Source organism: Pristis pectinata, chromosome 10, assembly GCF_009764475.1.
Source record: "Pristis pectinata isolate sPriPec2 chromosome 10, sPriPec2.1.pri, whole genome shotgun sequence".
NCBI lineage: Eukaryota > Metazoa > Chordata > Chondrichthyes > Rhinopristiformes > Pristidae > Pristis > Pristis pectinata.
Window position 1 is genome coordinate 31,149,790 of NC_067414.1, and position 24,151 is coordinate 31,173,940.

The following is a 24,151-nucleotide window of genomic DNA, read 5'->3' on the forward strand; positions in this document are numbered from 1 at the left end:
GGTCAATTCAAGAGCTATAAAAAAAGTCTACTGTACCAGACTAGAACAACAAACTACAAGAATGACTATTTAGGTAGTTAGAATCAGCACTATTATCAAAAAGGGACATTTGTATCAAAATGAAACTACTGTACAATGTAAAAAAATACTAAACCTCTTTGCAGCTAGCACTGTTAATACTTTGGGCAGATGAAAAATGAGACAATTGCACAATCCAGTCAGAAGCAATAAATACAAATTATTTGAGGTAATGCTTTGCTTTAACCATATTTTATTCAGAACCAGCTTTAATTACTTGCACCTTGATAAATAAGTTTGGAACACTTTCTACTGATATGAAAGTGGGTAGTTAGGATATAACATCTCATCATCCAATGTACTGCAAATCAATTTTTCCCCAACAAGGTTGTAAGTACTCCTGTTACTGTCAATCTGTCAGTGTCAGCAGATCAACCCATAAATACATTGATAAATCATGGCACATCAATGAAACAAAAGGAGGCAGGCAAACCAAAGTAGTATTTGTCAACTGTGGGCCACTAAATGTGGTGTTCAGTTGGGTCATCATGCAGCTAATAAGTTGATCCTTTTTTTTCAAAATGCATTTTATGCACATGTTCAGGATACTGATAAAAATCAAGAAAATTAATGGTGCAGAGCTGCAGAGATGCTTCGCAGACACAGTGCAACTATGCTTGAGGAGGTATCACTGGCAGTATGAGTCAATAAATTGAGAAGACCATTCTGTCAGTAGCTTCCTTGAATACAATATTGCAGAAGGGTAAATTCACATTCACTGGAGTTCCATTTTAGGTTATTGTAAATTGCACTTTGTTTTGCCGACTACAGTTCCTACATCCTTTAGAGTTGTGGGACCTTGTCACATTGATCTGTTTCTTAATTAGGATAAGTCGGTCGAGAATTAGGAAATTCCTCTCTGCAATCATTCTTTTATCTGTAATAAAAAGAGAAAATGGTGTTTTTAGGTTACTGAACAACAGAGAATGGAAACTTATTTCATGCTAATTCATGTAACTAAAAAATTTTAAGGTATTTTAAGGTATTTTAAAAAAATTTTTAAAAATTTTAAATTCCACTTTTAAAAGCAATGAAAAGAACTCTTTTAAGTTATCAGGCAAAAATTTGTATGTATAGTATACATATTTTGAGCTTTTTAAATAAATAGCTGCACATGATGGAACTGGTGGCTCTGGCTGCTAGGACCAGCTGGCTGGAAGCAATGCGAAGAAAAGGCAGTAACATAATGTGCCACAAGGCTGCTGAAGCCCACAGAATAATACCTCAACAAATCATGCAATTCTTCAGCGTAGAAAACTGAAGAAAATATTAATGCAAGTCTATCCTAAAACATGTTGAAATAAGTTTTATATGACAAGATTTCAGAAGTAAGAAACAATTTGAAGATCTTAAACTTAATGGAAAAAAGTAAGATCCTGCTTAGGCTAACAAGTCTTTGTTCTGTGGGTAAAATGTAATGTGTTAATATACGGATATCCAGCTCAAGAGTTTTATTTGTTGAAATGAACATCAACAATTCTGAATCCCATAATTGTGCCATACAGAAAGTAGATTCTCAACTGAGAATGATTGTGAACTGTGACCAATTTGGAGTTAGATACTTTCTGTGAGCTAGCCCCAACTGAACACTGCACTGAGGCTGCGCAGACTCATAACCACAGCAAAGAGATGCATCTATTAAGCTACATTCTATTCAAGTATGGATACTAGAGAAAAGACAGTATGCTAACATGCTCCACAGGCACTTCTTTTCAAATAAAAGGGGAAATTCCCACAGCTATGAAGAACTGAATCAATTAGACTTTAAGAAGTATTGTTAAGATGAGCTTGATTTTCCACTGTATGAAACTCTAATGTTTGTTAGATTTATCAAGAAAACATATTCTTAAGTTTCAAATAACAGTTACCTCAGTGACTACTCCTGCTGCAATGGTAGAGCCACCGTAACGTAACATAAAACGACCCAGCTCTTTGAAGTCTTTGTAGAGTTCCAGAGAAACGGGTCTCTGGGCCTGCAGCTCGATCAAGGCATTCTGCCCTTTAGTCAAACATCTGAAGAAGATCATAATCAAAATGTGAAAACAGTAAGAAATCAGAAACAAGTTCTCTTGGCTCATGAATCAACAAAGAACAAGAGCCAAAACATTTTAGATACATAAACCACTCTATCATTGAGCATTTTGGCAATCAATAGGCAACCAATATTACATCAAGACTTTGGAAACTATTTTCTTCAAGTGTCTCAAAGCTGATCCTACTTGCCTTTGATAATTTACCTCTAACCTTCACCATTGCACGTTTGCAGTCAAACCTGATGTGTAGCGGTTAGTGTAACGCTTTACAGCACCAGTGACCCACGTTCAAATCCACCCACTAAGGAGTTTGTACATTCTCCCCGTGTCTGCGTGGGTTTCCTCCGGGTGCTCCAATTTCCTCCCACATTCAAAAACGTACAGGTAGGAAGTTGTGGCCATGCTATGTTGGCACCAGAAGCATGGCGACACTTGCTGGCTGCCGCCAGAACACTCTACGCAAAAGATGTACTTCACTGTGTGTTTCGATGTAGACATTACTAATAAAGGTATCTTATCTCAGAGGCCACAATGGAACTATGGATTTCTGGCAACCACCATCCTCCAACTGAAGACTTAGGTAACCCTTTGTGAATCAAGGTCTATACACTGCACATGTACAAGCAAAATCAATTTCCTCACTGTTTATTTGCAATGTATACACTTAAATTGAAGACTTCATTACACTTTAAAACAGAAAGTGCGTGAAAACACCACACAAAGGATGAAAAAGAACATTCCTTGAAATTTGAGTCTGTTTTAGTGAAAGCTGAACCTAATGCCCTCGTGATAAATACAAGGATAAAAAAATGATGGGTATAGATAAGGTGGATGGTTGGTCTTTTTCCCAGGTTAGGGGTGTCTAAAACTAGAGAACATAGATTTAAGGTGAGAGGGAAAAGATTTAAAAGGAACCTGAAGGGCAACTTTTTCCACAGACGGTGGTAAGTGTATGGAATGAGCTGCCAGAGGAAGCTGTACAGATGGGTACAATTACATTATTTAAAAAAACCTTTGCACACATGGATAGAAAAGGTTTAGAGGGATATGGGCCAAACACTTAGACAGATGGGACTAGTTCAGATAGACATCTAAGTCAGCATGGACAAGGTTAGATGAAAGGCCTGTTTCTTTGCTATATAACCCTATGACTCTCTGATATGTAACATGAGCTGAGTGGTAGGAAATGTCTCCATTTGCTGCATAATGAACCTCCTGCCAGTCTAACAACCAGTGTTCATGTATTTTACTTATAACCACAACAAAAATAACATTCCAAACATGGGTTTCATTTCAGTGTATACCTAACAAAGCAATTTAAAGGTTCCAAATGGATGATCACCTCTTTCATGGTACTTTATATACTTACACTAAACTTAGTAGTGCAGACATAAATAAAATATTTCTTGTACATTCCTCAAATCACTTGAAGGGATATCTCACTCTGCCTCCATCAACGTACTTACAAAGTTAAGATAATAGGGGAAGAGCCAAGTCACTGGTCATTAGTGATAAATGTGCATACAGTTTTTCACAGCTGGTTACATTCACCTCTGCACACTTGGTTCCAATAAAGTCAATGGATCTGGAAATGTGTGGCGGCAAGTACAGTAGTGGGCAGATAGTCTGTTGCACAGTTAGTACCAGCAACCAGACTCCAATTTCTTTCTTAAAGATATTTCTAGTAAACTACTGTACTGATTAGTAGAAATTTTGAAAAATCCAAATAAAATCAATCCCAAGTAATTAATTCACCTGGATGAAGAGATTTAAAAAAAACAGAAAATGCTGGAGATATTCAGCAAGTCAGCCAGCAAATGTGTACAGAGAAACAGATGACCTTTCAAAAGAACCAGGAAAAGTTAGCAATCAATCATGTTTTATATTACAGAGAAAAGGAAAGGTGGAGAGAACAAATGGGATGACTGTGCTGGTCTGAAAACCGAATACAGTGTAGTCTTGGTGCTGGCTGAGAGAGGGGGATGCAGGCTTGTTATTCACAGCTAGTCTGTGTGGAGACAATGTAATTAAAAAGGGATGAACGAGAATAAAGAGGAGATAGAAAGGCAATCCTGGAACTATGAGATACAAAATATTGCAGATGCTGTAAATTTATGATTAAAACTAAATGTTGGAAATGCTCAGCCATAAGACAGCATCTGTGGAGAGGGGAAAATAGAATTAAGATGATAGTTTGATGACTTTTCATTATAAATGGCCAGTTCTGAATCAAACTAGAAAATATTGAGTCTCAAAGTCTGTGGCATGCCTAGACAGTAGATGAGATGCTGTTCTACAAACTTAGGTTTGGCTTAATTGGAACAGTGTAACAGAATGGTGACAGAGATCAGAGTGGGAGTGGAACTAATGATAAGTACAATAAATGGTAAGCAACTAGAAGCTCACGATCACCTTCATGGAGTGAATGGAGGTGTTCTGCATACTATTTTGATTACTCCATTGTAGAGCAATGTGTGCAAAGAATACAACAACTAAATTGAAGTTCAATAAGCAGGAAGGAGATAGAAAGTTTATTGGCATGGTGTCAAGACTACTACCTTTTCCTCAATGCCAGAAAAATGAAGGAGCTGGTCATTGACTTCAGCAGGCGGGGTGGAGTACAGGCCTTTGTCTGTATCAATGGTACTGAAGGGGAGATGTTGAGAGCTTCAGGTTCCTAGGTGTAAATAACACCAACAACTTGCCCTGGTCAAGTCACATAGACACTACGGACAAGAAAGCACACCAATGCCTCCATTTCCTCAAAAGGCTAAGTAAAGTTGGCATGTTCTTGATGACTCTTTCCAATTTTTTACAGATGCACCATACAAAGCATCCTATGCAGATGCATCACAGCTTAGTATGGCAACTGCTCTGCCCAATATTGGAAGAAACTGCAGAAAGTTGTGAACACAGCCCTGTCCATCCCACCAGCCTTCCCTCCACTGATTCAGTTTACACTTCCCGCTGCCTCAGGAAAGCAGCCAACATAATCAAGGACACCACTCACCCTGCTCATTCTCTCTTCTCAACTCTCCTGTTGGGCAGAAGATACAAAAGCTTGAAAGCACGTACCACCAGACTCGAGGACAGCTTCTATCCACTGTTATCAGAACGGAACTCTCATATACTAAACATGAATTCTTGATCTCCCAATCTACCTCATCGTGGCCCTTGGCACTTTTTTGGTTTACCTGCTCTGCACTCTCTCTGTAGCTGCAACACTACATTGTTTTCTTTTGTACTACCTCAATGTACTTATTTATGGCACAATCGGACTGGATGGCACGCAAACAAATGTTTCTCACTGTAACTCAGTACAGGTGACAATAATAAATCAATACCAGTACCAAATCACTGCTTCACCTGGAAAGTGTTTGGGTCGCTGGCTGATGAGAAGGAAGGAAGTAAATGCTATTTGAACATATCCTTAGAGGAAAGTGCTGACACTTCCATGAGGAACTGCAGCAGTTCCTATGCAAGTGCCTCCAAATGTGGATGGCCCTCAGGTATCTGCACAAATGCAGAAGTCCTGATCCTACTTGCTGGACTTCCCTAATTACTCTCCAACATTGAATCCAACAGTAGAGAACAAAATTGTACTGAATCTCCTTCACTAACTAGGGAATCCACCGGAACAGTGTCTTCATTCATTTAAATTAAGCTTAATTAATTGTTTTTAGGTATTCTTAAGTTTATGTTATAGCACTTATTCAGCTCTTTGCTTGATTTATTTTGAGGTTTTGAACATCTTCAAAATGAGAGAAACATTCATATTCTTTGAGAAATTTGACAGCTGGGTCAGTGTGCCTTTTCTACCTGGCTGTCAATATTTTTGTTTAAAGCTGTGGTGGTACCTGCACACGCTAGCCTCTGGGGCCATGCAGGCTTCAACAATAATGAACCGGACAGCCTCAGTCAGAAGCTTTCTTAATTAATATGAACAGCATTGTTGAATGTGGCTGATGAAATGAAGTCCTTCACAAAAATTGCAGCCTAATGTCACCACAATAAGAAAATAATTTACCAGTGTGTGTCCAGCTTTGAACTTTGAACGAAGTTATCAACTTTGAAGCGTTGAAGCCTTTAGTTCTTCAATTCAACTCAACTCCAATATTTTCACTAGAAACCTATTCTACTTGTAAATCAAAGGTCACTTACCATTGCTAACTGCATTCATTCAGCTGTGTAATGCTGCCATAACCAGCAACTACATAAGGAAGCCAAATATACTTTTGTTTTTGCACTTTGTTACCCAAAAGGAAGGATGCAATTGAGCAAGATCCTGCTGCAACTATTTCTTGTTGCAGATATGGCGGAGTTACACGACTCAGCCAATATCCTATTAATTAACTCATGTACATTCTTTGCAGTTAAAGTAGAAAATAATGCAGGTATTCAAAACATTCTAAAAAGTTTTAAAAAATTACTCCAAGTGGAGAACCGTTTCCTTCTATAGTTTGTGACCTAATGGGCAAGTAATGCAGAACTGTGACAATAGCAAAACCAACTGTGTAAAATGGCTGATACCAGCAGGATTACTCAATGCAGCCACAAGTATAAATTCAAGTGCAATCAATCAATTTAAATGTATCACTTCAGTTTTGAACTTCTCTGCATGAAAAATTCTATCAATAATTCCAACTGCACACTGTTCCACCATAATCCAGGCTCCAATCTGAGTGAGAAAGTTCCAACCTCAGTCCTGCTATCAGCAACGATGCTGAAAGAGTTGCATGCTTTAGAATAAGTTAAGTATTCAATCGATTCATGACTGATATTGGGAACAGTATAATTTCTTTATAGTCAGAAAAATTATGAATATTATTGGAGTTATACATTATTAAAATATAGAAAAAAGAACAATTTTAAGTCCAGCACTAAGTTTATATGGTTACCAGAAAAAATAAGCAATTTTTGTGAAAGAAAATATTAAACAAAAGTGTAGATTTTACACGACTTACTTTGGTTTTTTCTTAAGCACCTCCCCTGAACTCTTGTGCAGGACACTCACCAGCCTTCTGATTGTACATGGTTCACTTAATGTTTGGTAGTGTAACAAAACCTGTTGATAAAGGCATACTCTTTATTTCAAAGCTTAAGTGCATGCCACCACAGTACTCATAACATTGTATTTTTTTTAAATCAGTGACATATTGAATATTTCATTTTTGTTATATTTGAGGAAGTTCCCCTTTAGCCAATATCACTGCTTCTCTGTTTACTCAATACTTTTCCAGAAATTAAAGAAGGCACAGTTTCAATTTCATTACAAGATGGACAATACAAAACACAAATGCTTCTACAACCAAGATTTGAGGAAACTGAGGTCTAAATGCAATGACGACCGCAAAAGTTCATTCAGTGTGGGAAAGATGGATGAGTGAGAGAAAGAAGCTCCTTTAAATTATGAAGTAGTCAAAATTCTGGTTAGGGATCAGCATGAGTTTCAGTGGACTATTCAAAGGCTGAACCCTCCTACAATTTCATTTTTTTTATCTTCGTTACTTAAAATATTACTATTCATTTTAGTAGCAGACAAATAAGAAAACGTTTAAAAAAATACTCTTAAAAACTTATTTTCCCAAGCTAAATCATTTTTATGATGTCCTCATTTTAATGTCCTCATTAAAACATTCAAAAGTTTAGTGACTTAATTCTCTGTAAATGTAGCTTTGCTTGTAGACTCCCAACAGGCTAAATTGAGGGGCAAATTATAACCTACATGAGAATGATAACAATTCCATTTATTTAGAGTTTTTAATATAGCCAGAATAACCAAAGAAGCTGCATAAGCATCTTATCAAACAAAAAATATTGATAGTAAGTTGTGTAAAAAGATACTAAAAATAGCAACGCTGGAAACAGAGGTCAGGCAGCATTTGTGGAAAGAGAAATAGCTAATGTTTCAGGTCCAGGATTCTTCATCAGAGAGAAACCTGTACAAGACGTTGGTGAGACTGCATCTGGAATATTGAATGCAGTTCTGGTCGGCAAACTATAGGAAGGATGTGATTAAGCTAGAGAGGGTGCAGAAAAGTTTTACAAGGACATTGCTGGGACTGGAGTACTTGAGTTATGAGGAGCGACTGGATAGGCTGGGACTGTTTTCCCTGGAGCAAAGGAGGCTGAAGGGTGACCGTACTGAGGTTTATAAAATCATGAGGGGCATGGGTAAGGTGGATAGTCACAATCTTTTTCCCAGGATAGGGAACCTAAAGCTAAAGGAGATGGACATATGGAACCAACTGCCAGAGGAAATGGTAGAGGTGGGTAAAATTACAACGTTTGAAAGACATTTTGGCAGATTCATGGATATAAAAGATTTAGCGGCAAATAGGCTAAATGCATGCAAATGGGACTTGGTTGGCATGGACGAGTTCAGCCAAAGGACCCGTTTCCATACTGTATAACTCTATGACTCTAAAGCATGTTAGCTTTCAGGAGAAGAGAAGATGGGAAAGGGAGAGGTAGAACAAAAAGGAACATTTCTGATTGGGTGTCTCCAAATGAGTTAGTATGGCAGTTAGAAGCCCATTATGCTTCTTTATCTGTCATGTGTTGCTAACATCTCACTTACTTCCTGCACCTCTGCTCTCAAACCCTCCCCTTCTAGAGAGGACAGAAAAAAAGAGGGCCTGCAGACCTTCTTGATGTGGGATGAAGGTGTAGGTGGATTTTGCGTCTATGATGAAGATGAACTGGTTGGGACCAGGCAACTGGAAACTAAGTGGTGAAGGGCATCCTGTCACGGATGCAAGTGGGAAGGGACTCCCACTCTGACATGTCTGTGGCCTCCTGCACTGTTACAACAAGGCAACACAAGCATAAGGAACAGGACCTCATCTTCCATCTGGGCTCATTGCAGCCTTATGGACAGTATCGAATTTTCTAACTTTAGGCAACTCCCTCTTTTTTTTTCTGTACTGAACTGCATTTCTATCATCTTTTTGGCTCAGTTTTTCTTTTCCTATTAGTATAGTCTGACCAGCTGGGATATCCCAGTTTTGCTATCAGCAACACATGTCACAAAGAATCACCATGAGCTTCCAAATGTCACATTAAGTCATTTGGTCTCACCCCACTATTCCTTCTGTTCTACCTAACCCTCCACCACCTTCTCTGCTGCTGAAAACTTGTTTTCTCTCTTTCCCAGTTCTGACGAAGGCTCCAGAATCTCAACAATTAACTGTTTTATTTTCCACAGATGCTGTTGGATTTGTTGAACATTATTGCTCATTTCAGATTTCTGGCACCTGCAGCTTTTTTTTTAAGTTTCACATAAAAAAAGGTAGTAGGTCAGAGAGCCAAAAGTCAAGGAGACTTTAAGGAGAGGCTCAAAACAGGAAAGAGAGGTAGAGGAGGATATTTCAGAGCTTCATGCCTTGTCAATGGACAAAGTGATTAAATTCGGGTGGGGCACAAGAATCAAGAAATAGAGCAATGCAGATATCCAAGAGTGTTACAGGGCAGTAATAGGGTACAGAGATAATGGAGGCACAGACCAAGGGGGAGACTTGCAAGCAAGGATAAGAATTTTAAAATTAGGACTTTTTTTTTTAAAAAACTGAGTTAGTGTAGGTCTACAGGAACAGGGATGATGAGTGAACAGAATGCAGGCTATGACACAAGCAAAGTACTGGATGACCTCAAGTTTATGGGTAGCAGTGCAAGCAGACAGGAGAGTAATAATATAGTCAAGTCTGGAAACAACAAAGGCTCAGGTGACGGTTTCAGTAGATGAGCTGAGGCAAGGTCAGTACTGGCCAATTCTAAAGTGGTAGAAATAGGTGGTGGTCATATGATTATGCGACCCAGAAATTCATCTTAATGTCAACTAGGACACCAAAGTGATCAAGCCACCTGGTTTAGCTTCAGACAGTTCATAGAAGATGAATAGAGTTGATGGCTTGGAAACAGATTTTGTGACAAGGTCCAATGATGATGACTTTGGTCCTAGAGGGAGGATAGTTCCGATCATTCAGCACTTGACGTGATGATAATTGATGTACAGCGTAGAGGAGAAAAAAAGATGACGATGAAGCAAAGTTCTGTGACAGCAGTGTACACCTGGAAACTAAGCTGGTGTTTCCAAATGATGTTGCTGAAGGACAGCATGTGTTAAGAAAGGGGAGATGGGGGTGGCAGTATGTGGGAGGGGTAGGGCAAAGGATACACCAGAGGTAATGCTGTAGACTTGGGAACAGAAGCTATTATTATTTTATATCAAAGGTCATTTAATGTACGCCACTATCTAGTATTCTGTTTACAATATGTATTCTGTATTTCCAAAGTGAGCTGAAATTCCTTTGGGGAGGTAGACTTTGAGGTTTGATATGACTTCATTTTGGATTTTCACTCCAATTTTAAGTCCTACACTGCTGAGTCAGATGTACAACCCCTATAACAATAGGCATCACAATGAAAGTGTTCAGTGAATGAGTTCATATAATAACCCAATATTTTTGTGCAAAAGAGCACAAGTTCTGGCTCAACATAAAAAAATATGCAATTAATGTACAAGACATGCTCAGAAGTACATGCATAAAGAACATGATCTTAAGGTAGGAAGAAGTATGCTGGACTGCTATAGACAATTTGTATTTCCGAGTACAATTTTGCTCTTAATCACATTGTTATTTATTAAACTTTAAATTAATGTGGTAGGAGAAAAGAAAGTACACTTACTGGAAAACCTTGTGTGAGTGGAATATCAATATTGAAAATAAGAACTCTAGCTCTAAACCTTGTGCACGTTTTTATTGGTGCTTTCTGATCACAAAAAATACATCCCACACTACAAGAAAAGAAAATAAAGGACATGTCACCACAACTTGTCAATACCAGACTGCAAATGAAATCAAACAACTTCTGTAATTTACTATAATTTGTTCTCAGAAGTGGTTAATTTACATTTTATGCTAAATTGTGACCATTTAGTAAGGAATCAGACACTATTGCAAAACAAAACCTTAACACTTATACTGGGCTCGTCTATCACACTTAATAGTTAACAACTTTATACAATACTCAAAGAACATACTGGTGTCTTTTAAGATTGACAAAGCAACATTTAAATGAAGCATTGTTTTAAAAAGGGTGCTAATCTTCTTGAAAAAAAATCAATGAATAATTATATAATTTTACAGCATTGAAGTACTCATTCAATTCATTGCAACTATCCAAAGGTACAAACCAAAAATTTACTTCAAACCTGAGTTATACTGTCTCCTCCACTTTGTGCAACTGGAAATGCCATTTACTTGTGCAGTAAGGTGGAACATTTGTTTATAATGATGCTATATAAATACAAGCTCATACTGCTATTGAATCTAAATAGAAAAGGCAGTCACAGATTTCTTGTAGTCAAAGGTCACAGTGATTCCACAGCAACATATTGTGATGCAAAGCTATTCTAAATACACAGGAAAACACTTGTTTAAAATAATACTCAAGCAAATTCAAAGGATTTGAATGTTACCGTGACAACATATGGTTACTTTAAGATCTGTATTCAAATCCAACCAATTTTAATGAGTTTAAAGTCTTTTCATTTTAACCATGATGCCTGAAAGCATATACCACCAGGCTCAAGGACAGCTTCTATCCTTCTGTTATGAGACTACTGAATGGTTCCCTAGTACGATAAAATGGACTCTTGACCTCACGATCTACCTCATGATGAGCTTGCACCTTATTGTCTATCTGCACTGCACTTTCTCTATAGCTGTTATACTTTATTCTGCATTGTTTTACCTTGTACTACTCAATGCATTGTGCAATGAATTATTCTGTATGAACGGTATGCAAGATCAGCTTTTCAGTGTACCTTGGTACATGTGACAATAATAAACCAATTCCATGTGTATAGCTTCTATAGGAAATGAATGAGGAGCAATCCAGCTTCTCAGAGGATGCAGTCAAAGACATAAAATTACTCTATAACTAGTTATCTGATTCACACAGACCACAAAGCTGTGGGAAGCAGAAAAACTAAAACTGGTTGTAACTTCTGTAATTAGTGACAAGGCACATGCTTTTGGAGCTGAAAGGAGAATTGTTACCCTGCAGACACAAGAAAATGTAGATGCTGGAATCTGGAGCAAAGTATAACTGCTAGAATTACTCAAAGCGTTAGGCAGCATCCATGGAGGCAAAGGGATGACTGAAGTTCCAGGAGTCAAGACCCTGCATCAGCATTCCGAACTGAATTTCCTTTTTGACATTTATTTTTCTATGTATATTTTTATTACTAATTCTTTTTATATTCTCTAATAATTAAATTTCTTAATTTTTCTTTGTTGTTCCAACGATTCACTTCGACTTTAATCCTAAACTCTTCTAACTCCTTTTTGTCCCCTTTTCTTTTATTCTCTGTTTACCTCTTAGATTCCTTTATTTTTATTTCTTTATCACCCATCATGTCTAGTTTGTTCTCACTTCTTAAAAGATACTTTTTTTAAGCAGTTTTTTTAATGTTTAATTTAACCAGGAAAGAGCTGATATATTTGTCACTGTTAAGTTTGTGGAAAAAGAATGTTGAGGTACCAACAAAAAAAAACTGACACCCCTGAAGGAAAATTTCAATAAAGCAGAAACTTACTTTACTTTTATAATATCCACACCAGTGACAGTGAGAATGACGTGATCCCCTGCTGCGGCCCAATCGAGTGGCTCCTCATGCAAGGTGATTCCTGGAAATGAGCAAATTTTGTAACCCCCACTGTCAGCTTTTTGAGCTATGATATAGAATGTAGTGTCAGTGAAATGTACATTTAAAATGTTTTTTTAACTTTGGTTGACACCAATCTGAGTCATAATTTCTCAACATGAATGAGCAGTATTGAGGTATGCAACGACCATTACACAGCATCCTGTCTGTTCTGATCTAACATGAGAAAAGCACATCAGATTTGCAAATGTTGCATAATGCTTCCAATATGAATTTGAAAGTGGTCAAATTCATTAACAAATTTTGAACAGTTCATGAAACCACTTTTTGTTCGTTACTCTGTTTTTCACATTTCAGTCGTTCTTACGCAGCATTTCCTGGCTGATATTTAAGAAGACTTTTCTGTTATGTTTTTCATCAGGCCACACTGTTTGCAAGTAACTGCTTACAAGCATGTAAAAAATACCATTTAACGTTTTAATATATAATGCCCGTTTCTGGAGTTATGGTATAAATGACTAACCCCAAAGAAAGCTCACCACTTTTAATATGAAGTGAATGTGCACTTTACCACACTTGATACCACAAACCTCACACCGTTTATCACTAACCATTACTAGACCAGCATCAAACCTCTTTAAAGTACCTCTGACATCCAATTTTTAAAAATCTATATAATTAAGAGACTAGATAAATTTTGGATATTTCTGAATCCTAGATCTTCTAAGCAGCTGTAATTACTGGCTTTGGACCAAAGTGCTTCAAATCCATGTGGGCAGAATGTTGAGCCTGATATACGGTAAGATCAACAAAACTTGATTAAAACTGAAATCTAAACCACTTTGATAGAATTAATTAGTAACAATCGACTCCAAGTACAAACCAAACTAATAGAATGAAATTATTCAAGCTTTTTTCCGTTATTTATCCTATTTATCCACCTGACTGAAAGATGAGACATTCATATTTCTTAAATAATTTGGAACGCTTTCAAATTCATATTGGAAGTATTACACAACACTGGAAAATCTGATGCGCTTTTATTCAGTGCAGACAAGACGCAGTGTAATAGTCACTGCATGTCTCAAACATCAAAAGGATATAAAAAAAAATTAAGGTTCATAAGCAGAAACAAGCCACATGGACATCAAGCCCGCTCTGCCATTCAATAAAATCATGGCTGATCCTGTGCCTCACGCATATTTCACCTGCTGATTTATTTATTCCCTTATTTTGAAAATCCTGTGGATCCCAGCCTTGAATATACTCAGTAACTGAGCAGCAATAACTCTCTTAAGGAACATAGAATTCAAAGAGTTTGCAATCATCTCCATAAAGACACTTCTTCTCATCTCAGTCTTAAATTATCCTGAGACTAAGCCCCTACTTCTATAATGTCCAGCAAGAGAAAACCACCTCTCAGCACCTATCCTGTCATTCTCAGAACTTTATATGGTTCATTAAGAGGACATATCATTCTTCTAAACTCCACCAAGTATAAGCTAATTTTACACATGCTCTCCTTAATGGAGGGCCCATTTATCCAAGGCATTAATCTGGTGGAAGTATATGCAGCATTCTTTTGGGATCTCGAAGTCCTGTCCAGCCTCAGCAATTTCCAACTCCTTTGCAATTAAGGCCAACATACCATTTGGCTTCCTAACTACTTGTTGTACCTGCATGTTCACTTTGACCCTCATGAACAAGCACACCAAGATCTCACTGTATACCTACATTTGCTAATCTCTCACTGTTTAATAATGTTCTGCTTTTCTCATCTTCCCACATCATACTCCACCTGAGCCCTTCTTGCCCATTTAGTTAATATGTCAGCAAATCCCTTCACAGGCTCTTTGCATCTTCTTCTGAGCTCACTTTATTTTACGAAGCTTTGTATCAACAGCACATTTGGATATCTTACACCACCTTTTCATCTAAGTTAGCAATATAAACTGTAAATGGCTGAAAGCCCAAGGTTGATCTCTGTAGCACCTGACCAGTAATAGAATGCTAACCTGAAAATGACTCTTTTATTCCTATTGCGTTTTTGTCTATTGCAATAAACACCAGCAACATATAGCCCATAATGATTTTCTAAGTGTTCCATGATTGTGTGTTCAATGATGGATTCCACCATTTCTGGATGACCAGTCCACAGTTCTCTATTTTTTCACTCCATCCTTTCCTAAATAGTTTTATCCCAAACTACTGGGAATGTTAAAGAAATTTTGGAAGATCTTGAAAATTTTAGCCTTGAAAATGTTAATAATGAAGCTAAATATAAACCCAATAATTCTTTTAAGTTTACTCCGCAAAGCTACTAAATCTCATCATCACCAGCTCTGAAGTCAACTCTTTTAGAAGCCTGAACTGCAGACAATGAGTCATTGGATTTGTCCAGTTGTGCTCCCCTTCATTTCTTCAGTGATGTAAATGATTACATTCATGTTTCTACATTTACTGTGTTTTAAGCCAGACACAAAATATTTGTTTAATATTTAAAGTTATTTATATTTTAAAAAAGATCTTTTCCTTTAACAAAATTCATTTTCTTTTGATGCATCCATAGAGTCAGAGAGCATAGAAATAGGCCCTTTGGCCCAACTCATCCATGCCAACCAAGATGCCCACCTAAACTAGTCCCATAAGCTAGTCAATTTGGTGATTGACTAAAAAATCATTAAAGAAATCATTTTTCTTTTGATATGTTGAATTGCTTGCTGTGCTACTGTAACTTTACATTCTTTCGTTAAATTTGTTCAAGAGCCCAAGCAAAGGCCAGTCACTCTGAACATAACAGGACAATTTCATACACTGCACTGGCAGCACTGGCGAAAACCTGGGGACAGACCAGCCACAAGGAATATTTGATTGCAGGGCATTTTAAAGAAGGAAGACAACAAGTGGTAAACTGATAAAGAGCAAATTAACTGAGGATGACGTCCATAAGCAAAAGTGCTGGTCAGCAGGTCAATCTTTAAAAAAAGTAATTCTGATATGCAAATACCTTGGTCTTGAGACCACTCAACCTATGCCTGGTATCAATGACTATAATCAACTGTGACAGAACTGACAAAAAGGTACGTCAAATAATGTAATAATGAAAACTGATTAAGCATTGTGATAACACAACAGTGAAATTCAACTCCAACTGGCTCAGCAATTTCCCCAGTCAACACTTCCTAGAATGGTTAAAGAATCAGCAATAACCAAACTAAGCACCTCACCACAAAGGAACACACACTCCAAAATATGATTACTGCTTCTAAAAAGGCATTTACCATGTGAAAAACACTTCACAATTTCAGTAATTTTATGTTCTAAAATTGTACAGAAGATTCTAATATCACTCATATCAACAGGGTTAACATTTTAAATCAATAAGGTACTTTGAGCAATAACAGGAAGAACAGTTAGGGTTGTCCAATAACATTGAAACATTTTTCCGCTATTCTCTTATCAAATAGATTCTCTTGAATAAGCAACAGAATACACAAGGAACTGAAATGACAGACTTACATATACATTTATGCACATTTTCCACTGGTCTTAAAAATACTCATCATGTAAAATGACAAACACAACCATTCTCTCACATTTATATGATGATTAAGAAAAACAGAATTGGCATTCTTAGCCTGTATTTCCCACTTCCAACTACCTTCTTTGGAGGTGGCTGAGATGACCTTGTGTTTTCCAGAAAACAATGAATTCAGTGCGTTCACTACATTAGTGTCAAAATTAAAAACACATATGCCAAAAGTGTTCAGATATCAGAAAACTGTAAGGGAGTACTAAGCCATTCAGCCAGGAGGGGGTGCAGAGCAGAATTCCTGATATTTATCAGCAGTTCAGACCAAAATGGATGTCTGATAAAGATCAGGTTTGGCTACAGTGTTTTAATAATGTATTAACATTGATGGACAAGAAATATACCTGCTGAGCTTTTCGAACACCCTACCAGACAGTTTGCAGTGTCTATGCAACTGCACCACATGGATCTCTGAGGATGAATGTTTGTGGGAATTCTCCTCTGCGTCTGCTGTAAATTTCATGAATGACCACATCAATCTGATCACCTCTAACATTAAAATTACAGCTGACAAATTTAGGCAAAAATTCTTTATAAAAAATGGGAAGGAAAATAAAACTCGAACAAGGGCAGATCCAGCACCATAAAATTATTGGAAACTATAAGAAAATTACAGATTAGACTATAACAGGGCTAAAAAAAATAAAGCATTAACAGGCAGTTTGGAAAACTGCACCAAACACTGTTCTCAAGTCATGGCTAAAACAACCCAAGACCAAGAGAAAAGCAAAGTTTGAATTTTGTTTTCCCTTATAAAAATCATTACATGAACACAAAACAGATGCGATCCCTTACCATGATTCATTATAAATTAAATCATATGCACAAATTATATGTAATCTGTGCTTTTGTCAATTTTAACAATTTGCCTTTCACCTCAATTCATTTTAAGCAATTGATACCTGCTAATGAGTATTTTATCGCATGAGGAAAACAGCTGCGCAATTATTATTTGCACTGAGTATGTGGTCATGTATTTTTCTCATTAAGCATTTAAGAATGCTACATTTTAAAGCTCAGATGTACATAACTTTTTTGAGTTCAACTGCCTGCTGAATACTTTAGGGCCAATGCTTCAGTTCACCATTAATCCTTTCAATATGGGTTAATCTTACAGCTTCAAAATTTGTATGACCATAATATAAAATTAAATTTCAATATAATCACAAACCATTTAATTCATTATTTCATCTCTGCATTAAACTAAAAAATTATAATCATGTTGCATTTATACTGATCCCAACATACTACCATTATTTGTTAATTCAATGCCCTGAACACCAATAAAAAAAAAGTATAATTCCAAATCTCCTCTCATTATTGCTGTCTACGTAGAAAAAGACCTGTTGGAGTCAAACAAAAAGAATCAGTGACATTTACCTTTAACTGTGCAAGTTTCATTTGGAGGGACAACCAGCACTCGATCTCCAGTTTGAACATATCCTGCTTCAATTTTACCTGTAACGTTGAATCCTGATCCTTGATCTGCAAAATGTGAGTTATTGAACATTGTTGAACAAATAACCATAGTCAGTAAGAATTTAAAGTAGTTTTGTCTCTGCAATAAGAGCAGTTTATTGTTCATTCTACCAAATTCTCCAGCCACTGGAGCTTTTTATATAGTATTATTCAACATTGCTCTGGTGGACTTGGCCTTCCCTTTCCAATAGAAATTCCTTTCACCAAATATATTGTGTGAGCTTGCAGTAGAGCAGAGATACAGACACAAAACCAGGCCTCTGTATTCCTAAGTTCACAAGTTTCGACTCCAGCAAGGCACAATGCGACAGAGATCTAAAGTGTTGCAATTTGGATAATTACAAAAAGGCTTGCATCTGTGCCATGGTTGATGCAACCTTAGTGCACAAAAATTGTTGGGCAGAAATAGGTCAGTTGGTTCCTCTGCAGCATGGAAAGAGAGTTAGAACCAATATTATTCTCGTCTCTCACTTTGATTTGAACGAAGTTACACAAGTTTGATAAACATATTATGGAAATTGAGTGAGCTATCATAAAAAAAAATTGTGTTAAATTGCTTTGAATGTAAACAAGCATTAAATCAGTACTGGGGAGACATTTGGAACTTTGTCCATTTTAAGATAGCAGGAGATGGGACTTCCTGATTTACTTGAAAGCAGTTGGTGAGGGCAGTATTGGATGGAAGCAGGTCCCCATTGGGCCAAGTTACCAACAAATCACAAGGGGGAAACAAAGGGAAAATTGTTCAGGCCATGAAATCTTTAACAATATCTAACTTCCAGTATATGTAATATTAGAAACAGGAGTAGACCAAATGGTTTTGACATTCAATAAAATTAATCTAATCAAATCTAGGCCTGAACTCCACTTTCCTGCCCTTTTCCCCATAAGCCTCAACTCCCTTACAGATCAAATACCTGTGCTTGTCAGCCTTGAATATAAAGATTCAACCTATCGCAGCTCACTGTGATAGAAAATTCCATAGTTCTGTAAGAGAGGTTCTTCCTCTAAAATGGGTAAAAATTCTTAGAACTATGCCTCCTAGATACAAGGGGAAACGTCACCTAAATATCTACATTGGCAGGCTCATTAAAATCACCTATCATTCTTTTAAACTTCATCTTACTCAACAAACACTTCATCCCAGAAATCAACTTATGAAACTTCCATGAAATGTATTCAGTATAAATATTTGCATCCTTAAATAAGGAGACCAAAACTGTGTGCAGTATTCTAGATGAGGTATCACCAATGCCCAGTACAATTACAGCAAGCTTACCCTACTTTTATACTCCATTCCGTCCTAATTACTTGCTATTTCTTATTGCTAATCTTCTTTGTTTGTGTACTGCAATATTCTGTAGTTTCTCCCCAGTAAAACAATATTCAGATTTTATCACATAAGTATTCTGCACCTATTGTATGACCAGCAAATCGGGCTCCAATCTACTCAGTTCATTCATCAACAGATTAATATATATTGCAAACAAATAATGCCCTGGCCTTGATCACTGTTGTATCCCACTCATTAGTTTGACAGTCTAAAAATGCACCATTTATCATGACTCTTCAGTTAGCTAAAGCTTTATCCAGGTGAGTGTAACCATGAGCAACAAATAATCTGCTGGAGGAACTCGGCAGGTCGAGCAGCATCCATGGAAGGAAATAAATTGTCGACATTTTGGGTTAAAACCCTCATGAGGATTTGTGTCTTGAAGGTAACTATGAACTCTGGCATAGTATCCTTTGATATGAAATCTTACTGAATGCTTTCCTGATATCCATATGTACTACCATCTACCGGTTCCCATTTATCCATTCCAGTCATTACACTCTCATAGATCTCAAATAATAAGATAAATAACGTTTGTCTTTATTGTTTGTCAAATAAAGACAAACAATAACTCTGCTTGATTATATGATGATTTTCCAATATATCCTGTAATTACTTCCTTAATGATGTATTCCAGCAGTTTCCAAATGACTGATGTTAAACTAACTAGCCTAGAGGTTTCCTGCATTCTGTTTCCTGCCTTTGTTAAACATCTGCAGTTTTCCAATACACTGAAGCCTTTTAGGGAATTTAGGAAGATTGCAAAGCAAGGCATCATTTATTTTAAAGCACTAGTTTGCAAGTCATCAGGTTCAGGGACTTGTCAGCCTTCAGCTCTTTTAGTTTGCCCAGCTTTCATCCCCTGATATTCTACCATTATTAGATTGGTTTAAGTGTCGTCTTTCATTGAAGACAAAATATTTGTTCAAAATCTCTGACGTTTCCTAATTTCCCTTCTTTCATATTTGGAGAACAATATTTATCTCAGCTATATTCTTCCTTTTTCCACACTTTGCAGGTTGAGTCGGTAGTATGGAAGGCAAATGAAATGTTAGCATTCATTTTGAGAGGACTAGAATATAAATGCAAGGATGTAATGCTGAGTCTTTATAAGGCATTGGTCAGACCACATTTGGAGTATTGAGAGCAGTTTTGTGCCCCATATCTAAGGAAGGACGTGCTGACTTTGGAAAGGGTCCAGAGAAGGTTTACGACAATGATCCCGGGGATGAAAGTGTTAACATATGAGGAATGTTTAATGGCTCTGGGCCTGTACTTGCTGGAGTTTAGGAGGATTGGGGTGGTGGTGGGGGGGGGGAAGGGGGTGGGGGAAGGGGGTGGAATCTCATTGAAACCTACCGAATATTGAAAGGCCTGCATAGAGTGGACAGGGAGAGGATGGTTCCAGTAATGGGAGCATCTAGGATCAGAGGACACAGCCTCAGAATAAAAGGATGTCCCTCTAGAACAGAGATGAGGAGGAATTTCTTTAGCCAGAGGGTGGTGAATCTGTGGAATTTATTAGCACAGACGGCTGTGGAGGCCATCATTGGGTATATTTGAAGCGGAGGTTGATAAGTTCTTGATTAGTAAGGGCGTCAAAGGTTACGGCGAGAAGGCAGGAGAATGGGGTTGAGAGGGAAAAATAAATCAGACATGATCGAATGGTGGAGCAGACTCAATGGGCCAAACAGCCTAATTCTGCTCCTACGTCTATGCTTATATTTATTGCTTTTTAAACATTTCTTACTAGTTTGCTCCCTAAATCTATTTTTCCTCCTTTATTGTGTTTTAGTCATCCTCTTCTTCTTACCATTAACTTTCATCGTATTGCATGTCTTCTTTCATAGATAACAACAGGCATACAGTGGAAGATAGATAAAAAGGCTATATGTGAAAAGTGTGAGGTTGCAAATACCAGCTACAATCAGGCTGACTACAAAAGAATTAAAAGAGAAGTGAACATTAAAATAAGAGAGGCAAAGAGAGTATGTGAGAAAAGATTAGCTATGAGAATAAAAGATGTTCTATAGATATATACATAGTAGAAGGGTGATGTATGGAGTAACAGGGCCCATCAAGGGCAAAAATGAGAACGTGTACATGGATGCCGAGGGCAGTGTACTAAATGAGTACTTTGCATTGGCCTTCACCACAGAAAACAGTGCATTCAAAGTAATAATGAAGGAAAGAAATTGAGACACAGGATACATTAAAAATTTAAAAAGCCAGCTGAACTTTTACGTCAGTAAATCACCATTACCAGATGGAATGCATCCTACGATGAGCGAAGTATATGATGAAATCACAAGAACACTGATCATAATCTTGCAAAATTCTTTGGATATGGGGATGGTGCGAAAGAACTAGAGAGGTGCAAAAGTTACACACTTGTTGAAAAAAACGAAGAAAGAAAAAGACCTGAGACTTCAGGCAAGTCAGTTTAACCTTGGTGGTGGGAAAGCTTTTTAGAAACATTGATCCAGGACGGGATTAATAGTCATTGGAGGAAAATGGATAAATTAAAGAAAGCCAGCATAATTTGTTAATAGTAAATCATGTTTAATGATGGTAGAATTTTTTAATAACATAATGAATAGAATTGATGAAGTAATGCAGTTGATGTGGTGTACATGGGCTTCCAAGGGGCTTCTGATAAGGTACCACATAACAGCTTATCAGTAAAGCTGAGGTATGCATCATAAAAGATACATTGATAGCAAGGATACACATTTGACTTAGTTACAGACGAAAGAGTGAATGATTGTTTACAGACTAGAGGAAAGTGAAGAGAGGTGCTCCCAACGGGATTGTTGTGCTTTTCGATTTAATTAAAGTGACCTAGGCTTGGAGTGCAAACCTCAATTTCTGAATCTGCAGACAACACAAGATTTGGCAGTGCTGTAAACTGCAAGCAGGATAGGGATAGATTGCAGTAGAATATAAACAGGCTGGTGGAATGGGCAGACGTATGGCAGATACAGTATACTGTGGAGTAATGTGCAAAGATTTATCTTAGTAGGGAGAACAAGGAGACAATATAACAAAAGGGGATACTAATCTAGAAGGGGGAACAGAAACCTGGGGGACGTGAGCAAAAATCATTGAAAGCAGCAGAACAGGTTGAGGATTTTAGGTTTTATCAATAGAAGCACAGAACATGAAAACACTGGTCTTGTCACAATTAGAGTATTGTGTTCAATTATGGTTGCCAATTTAAAGGAAGGCGAGAGAGGGTCCAGAAAGAATTTACGATAATGGTTGCTGGGATGAGGGAGTACAATTATGAGGATAAAGATTAGAGAGACTGGGTGAAGACATTGGCTGAATAGAAGGCAGAGGAGAGGTTTCATAGATGTATATAAAATGAGGGACCTGAACATTGTGGACAGTGGGAGTTTCCTTTGGTGGAGGGGTTGAGAAATGAAGATCCCTGCTGTTAAATGAAGAGAATTCCATGAGGAAAACTTTGTCATGTAGGATTTGATTGGAATATGCAAAGCACTGTATGGAATGGGCTGAAATACAGTCTTCAAAAGGTGTAACCATTCTATGGATTTGATATCTTAATTTCCTTTGTTAGAGAGGACCATTCTTTTCACAGTCTTTATTTTTCAATGAAATACATCTTTGTTGAGAATTGTACAATATATGCTTGTGCCTGGCATCTTGCTGAATCCACTTCCCCAACTACTTCAGCTATCTGTGCCCTAATACCTTCATAAAAGCCTTTGTTAAAATTTAAGTTACAATTTCCAGACCCAGGTTTCTCACACTCAAAAAGAATGTTCACTCTGCCCCAAAGGATACTTTAATATACCATCAATCAACCGAGATAATAATGAAGAAATTTGCAAGTATACATCTTTTAACCTTGTCCCATCAAGACCATATGTTGTATAAATTGGTACAAGGTCAAAAGACAGTCAAGGAGACCAGTCAATCATTACATTTTTAAATACATACCTTTAAAAACATCTGACACACACAATCTAAATGGCTTTTCCACTGGTCTTTGAGGTGATTTGAAAGAATCTAAAAGAAAAAGAAATGCTGAATTAAATACAGTAATGAACTTACTCCATGAAAAAGACAATATTTATCAAAGTATCACATAATGCTGACCAATCTGTTCTAACAGGCAAGGTCCATTGTACCAGGTTCTGAGTTCAGGGACTTGACTTCTAGTAGTTAGATTCTCGCCATTCAGTCCAGCTGTAGGGACGTAAGCAACATCAGAATCCTGATAGATACAGAAGTACAGACATTAATAATTAAACATTTGAACACTAAAGGTTTCTTTGAGTGCTAATTCTTCAAGATTACTTTTTCTTTACAAAGAACACATTATTATTCAATGGATGCAACTTATTTAAACAATATTCTAATTAATTAACTAGTCTTATTCCTATTCTTGAAATTTTATAAAACACTAATTTTTTTTTGAGCACTAAAACAAAGTCCAAATTCTTACAATTGGTAATATTTAAACAAAGGGGAGAATCTAATGTTACTTTCTTTTTTCTGTGGGAAGCTGGAGAAAATAAACTACCCCCAGAAACATGATGCAAAGCAAGAGTAGAAAGTGTGCATTACAACTATGATGAGTATTTATTGCTCATTCCAAACTGCCCTTTTGAAGTGATACACTTCGGGAGATCGAATTCGAAGGCAGAATACAAGATTAATGGCAGGACTTTTAGCAGTGTGGAGGAACAGAAGGATCTTGGGGTCCACGTCCATAGATCCCTCAAGGTTGCCGCGCAGGTCGATAGGGTTGTTAAGAAGGCGTATGGAGTATTGGCCTTCATTACTCGGGGTATTGAGTTCCAGAGCCGCAAGGTGATGTTGCAGTTCTATAGAACTCTGGTCAGACCACACTTGGAATATTGTGTTCAGTTCTGGTCGCCTCATTATAGAAAGGATGTGTAAGCTTTAGAGAGGGTTCAGAGGAGATTTACCAG

At 37.2% G+C, this 24,151-nt stretch overlaps 1 protein-coding gene across 2 annotated transcripts in view; it reads right to left on the minus strand.

Annotated features, from left to right (window-relative positions):
* Positions 1–256: 256 nt before the first annotated feature.
* Positions 257–24,151, minus strand: part of hbs1l (HBS1-like translational GTPase) — a 128,628-nt gene continuing 104,733 nt past the window's right edge. For both annotated transcript variants that reach the window (XM_052024263.1, XM_052024262.1), the window contains 8 exons: positions 23,313–23,430; positions 23,154–23,222; positions 17,756–17,860; positions 12,715–12,805; positions 10,800–10,908; positions 7,076–7,176; positions 1,947–2,091; positions 257–955 (listed from right to left, as the gene is read on the minus strand). In XM_052024263.1, the coding sequence (XP_051880223.1) occupies positions 944–955; positions 1,947–2,091; positions 7,076–7,176; positions 10,800–10,908; positions 12,715–12,805; positions 17,756–17,860; positions 23,154–23,222; positions 23,313–23,430 (750 nt within the window). In that variant the 3' untranslated portion in view covers positions 257–943. The remainder of the gene's footprint in view (positions 956–1,946; positions 2,092–7,075; positions 7,177–10,799; positions 10,909–12,714; positions 12,806–17,755; positions 17,861–23,153; positions 23,223–23,312; positions 23,431–24,151) is intronic.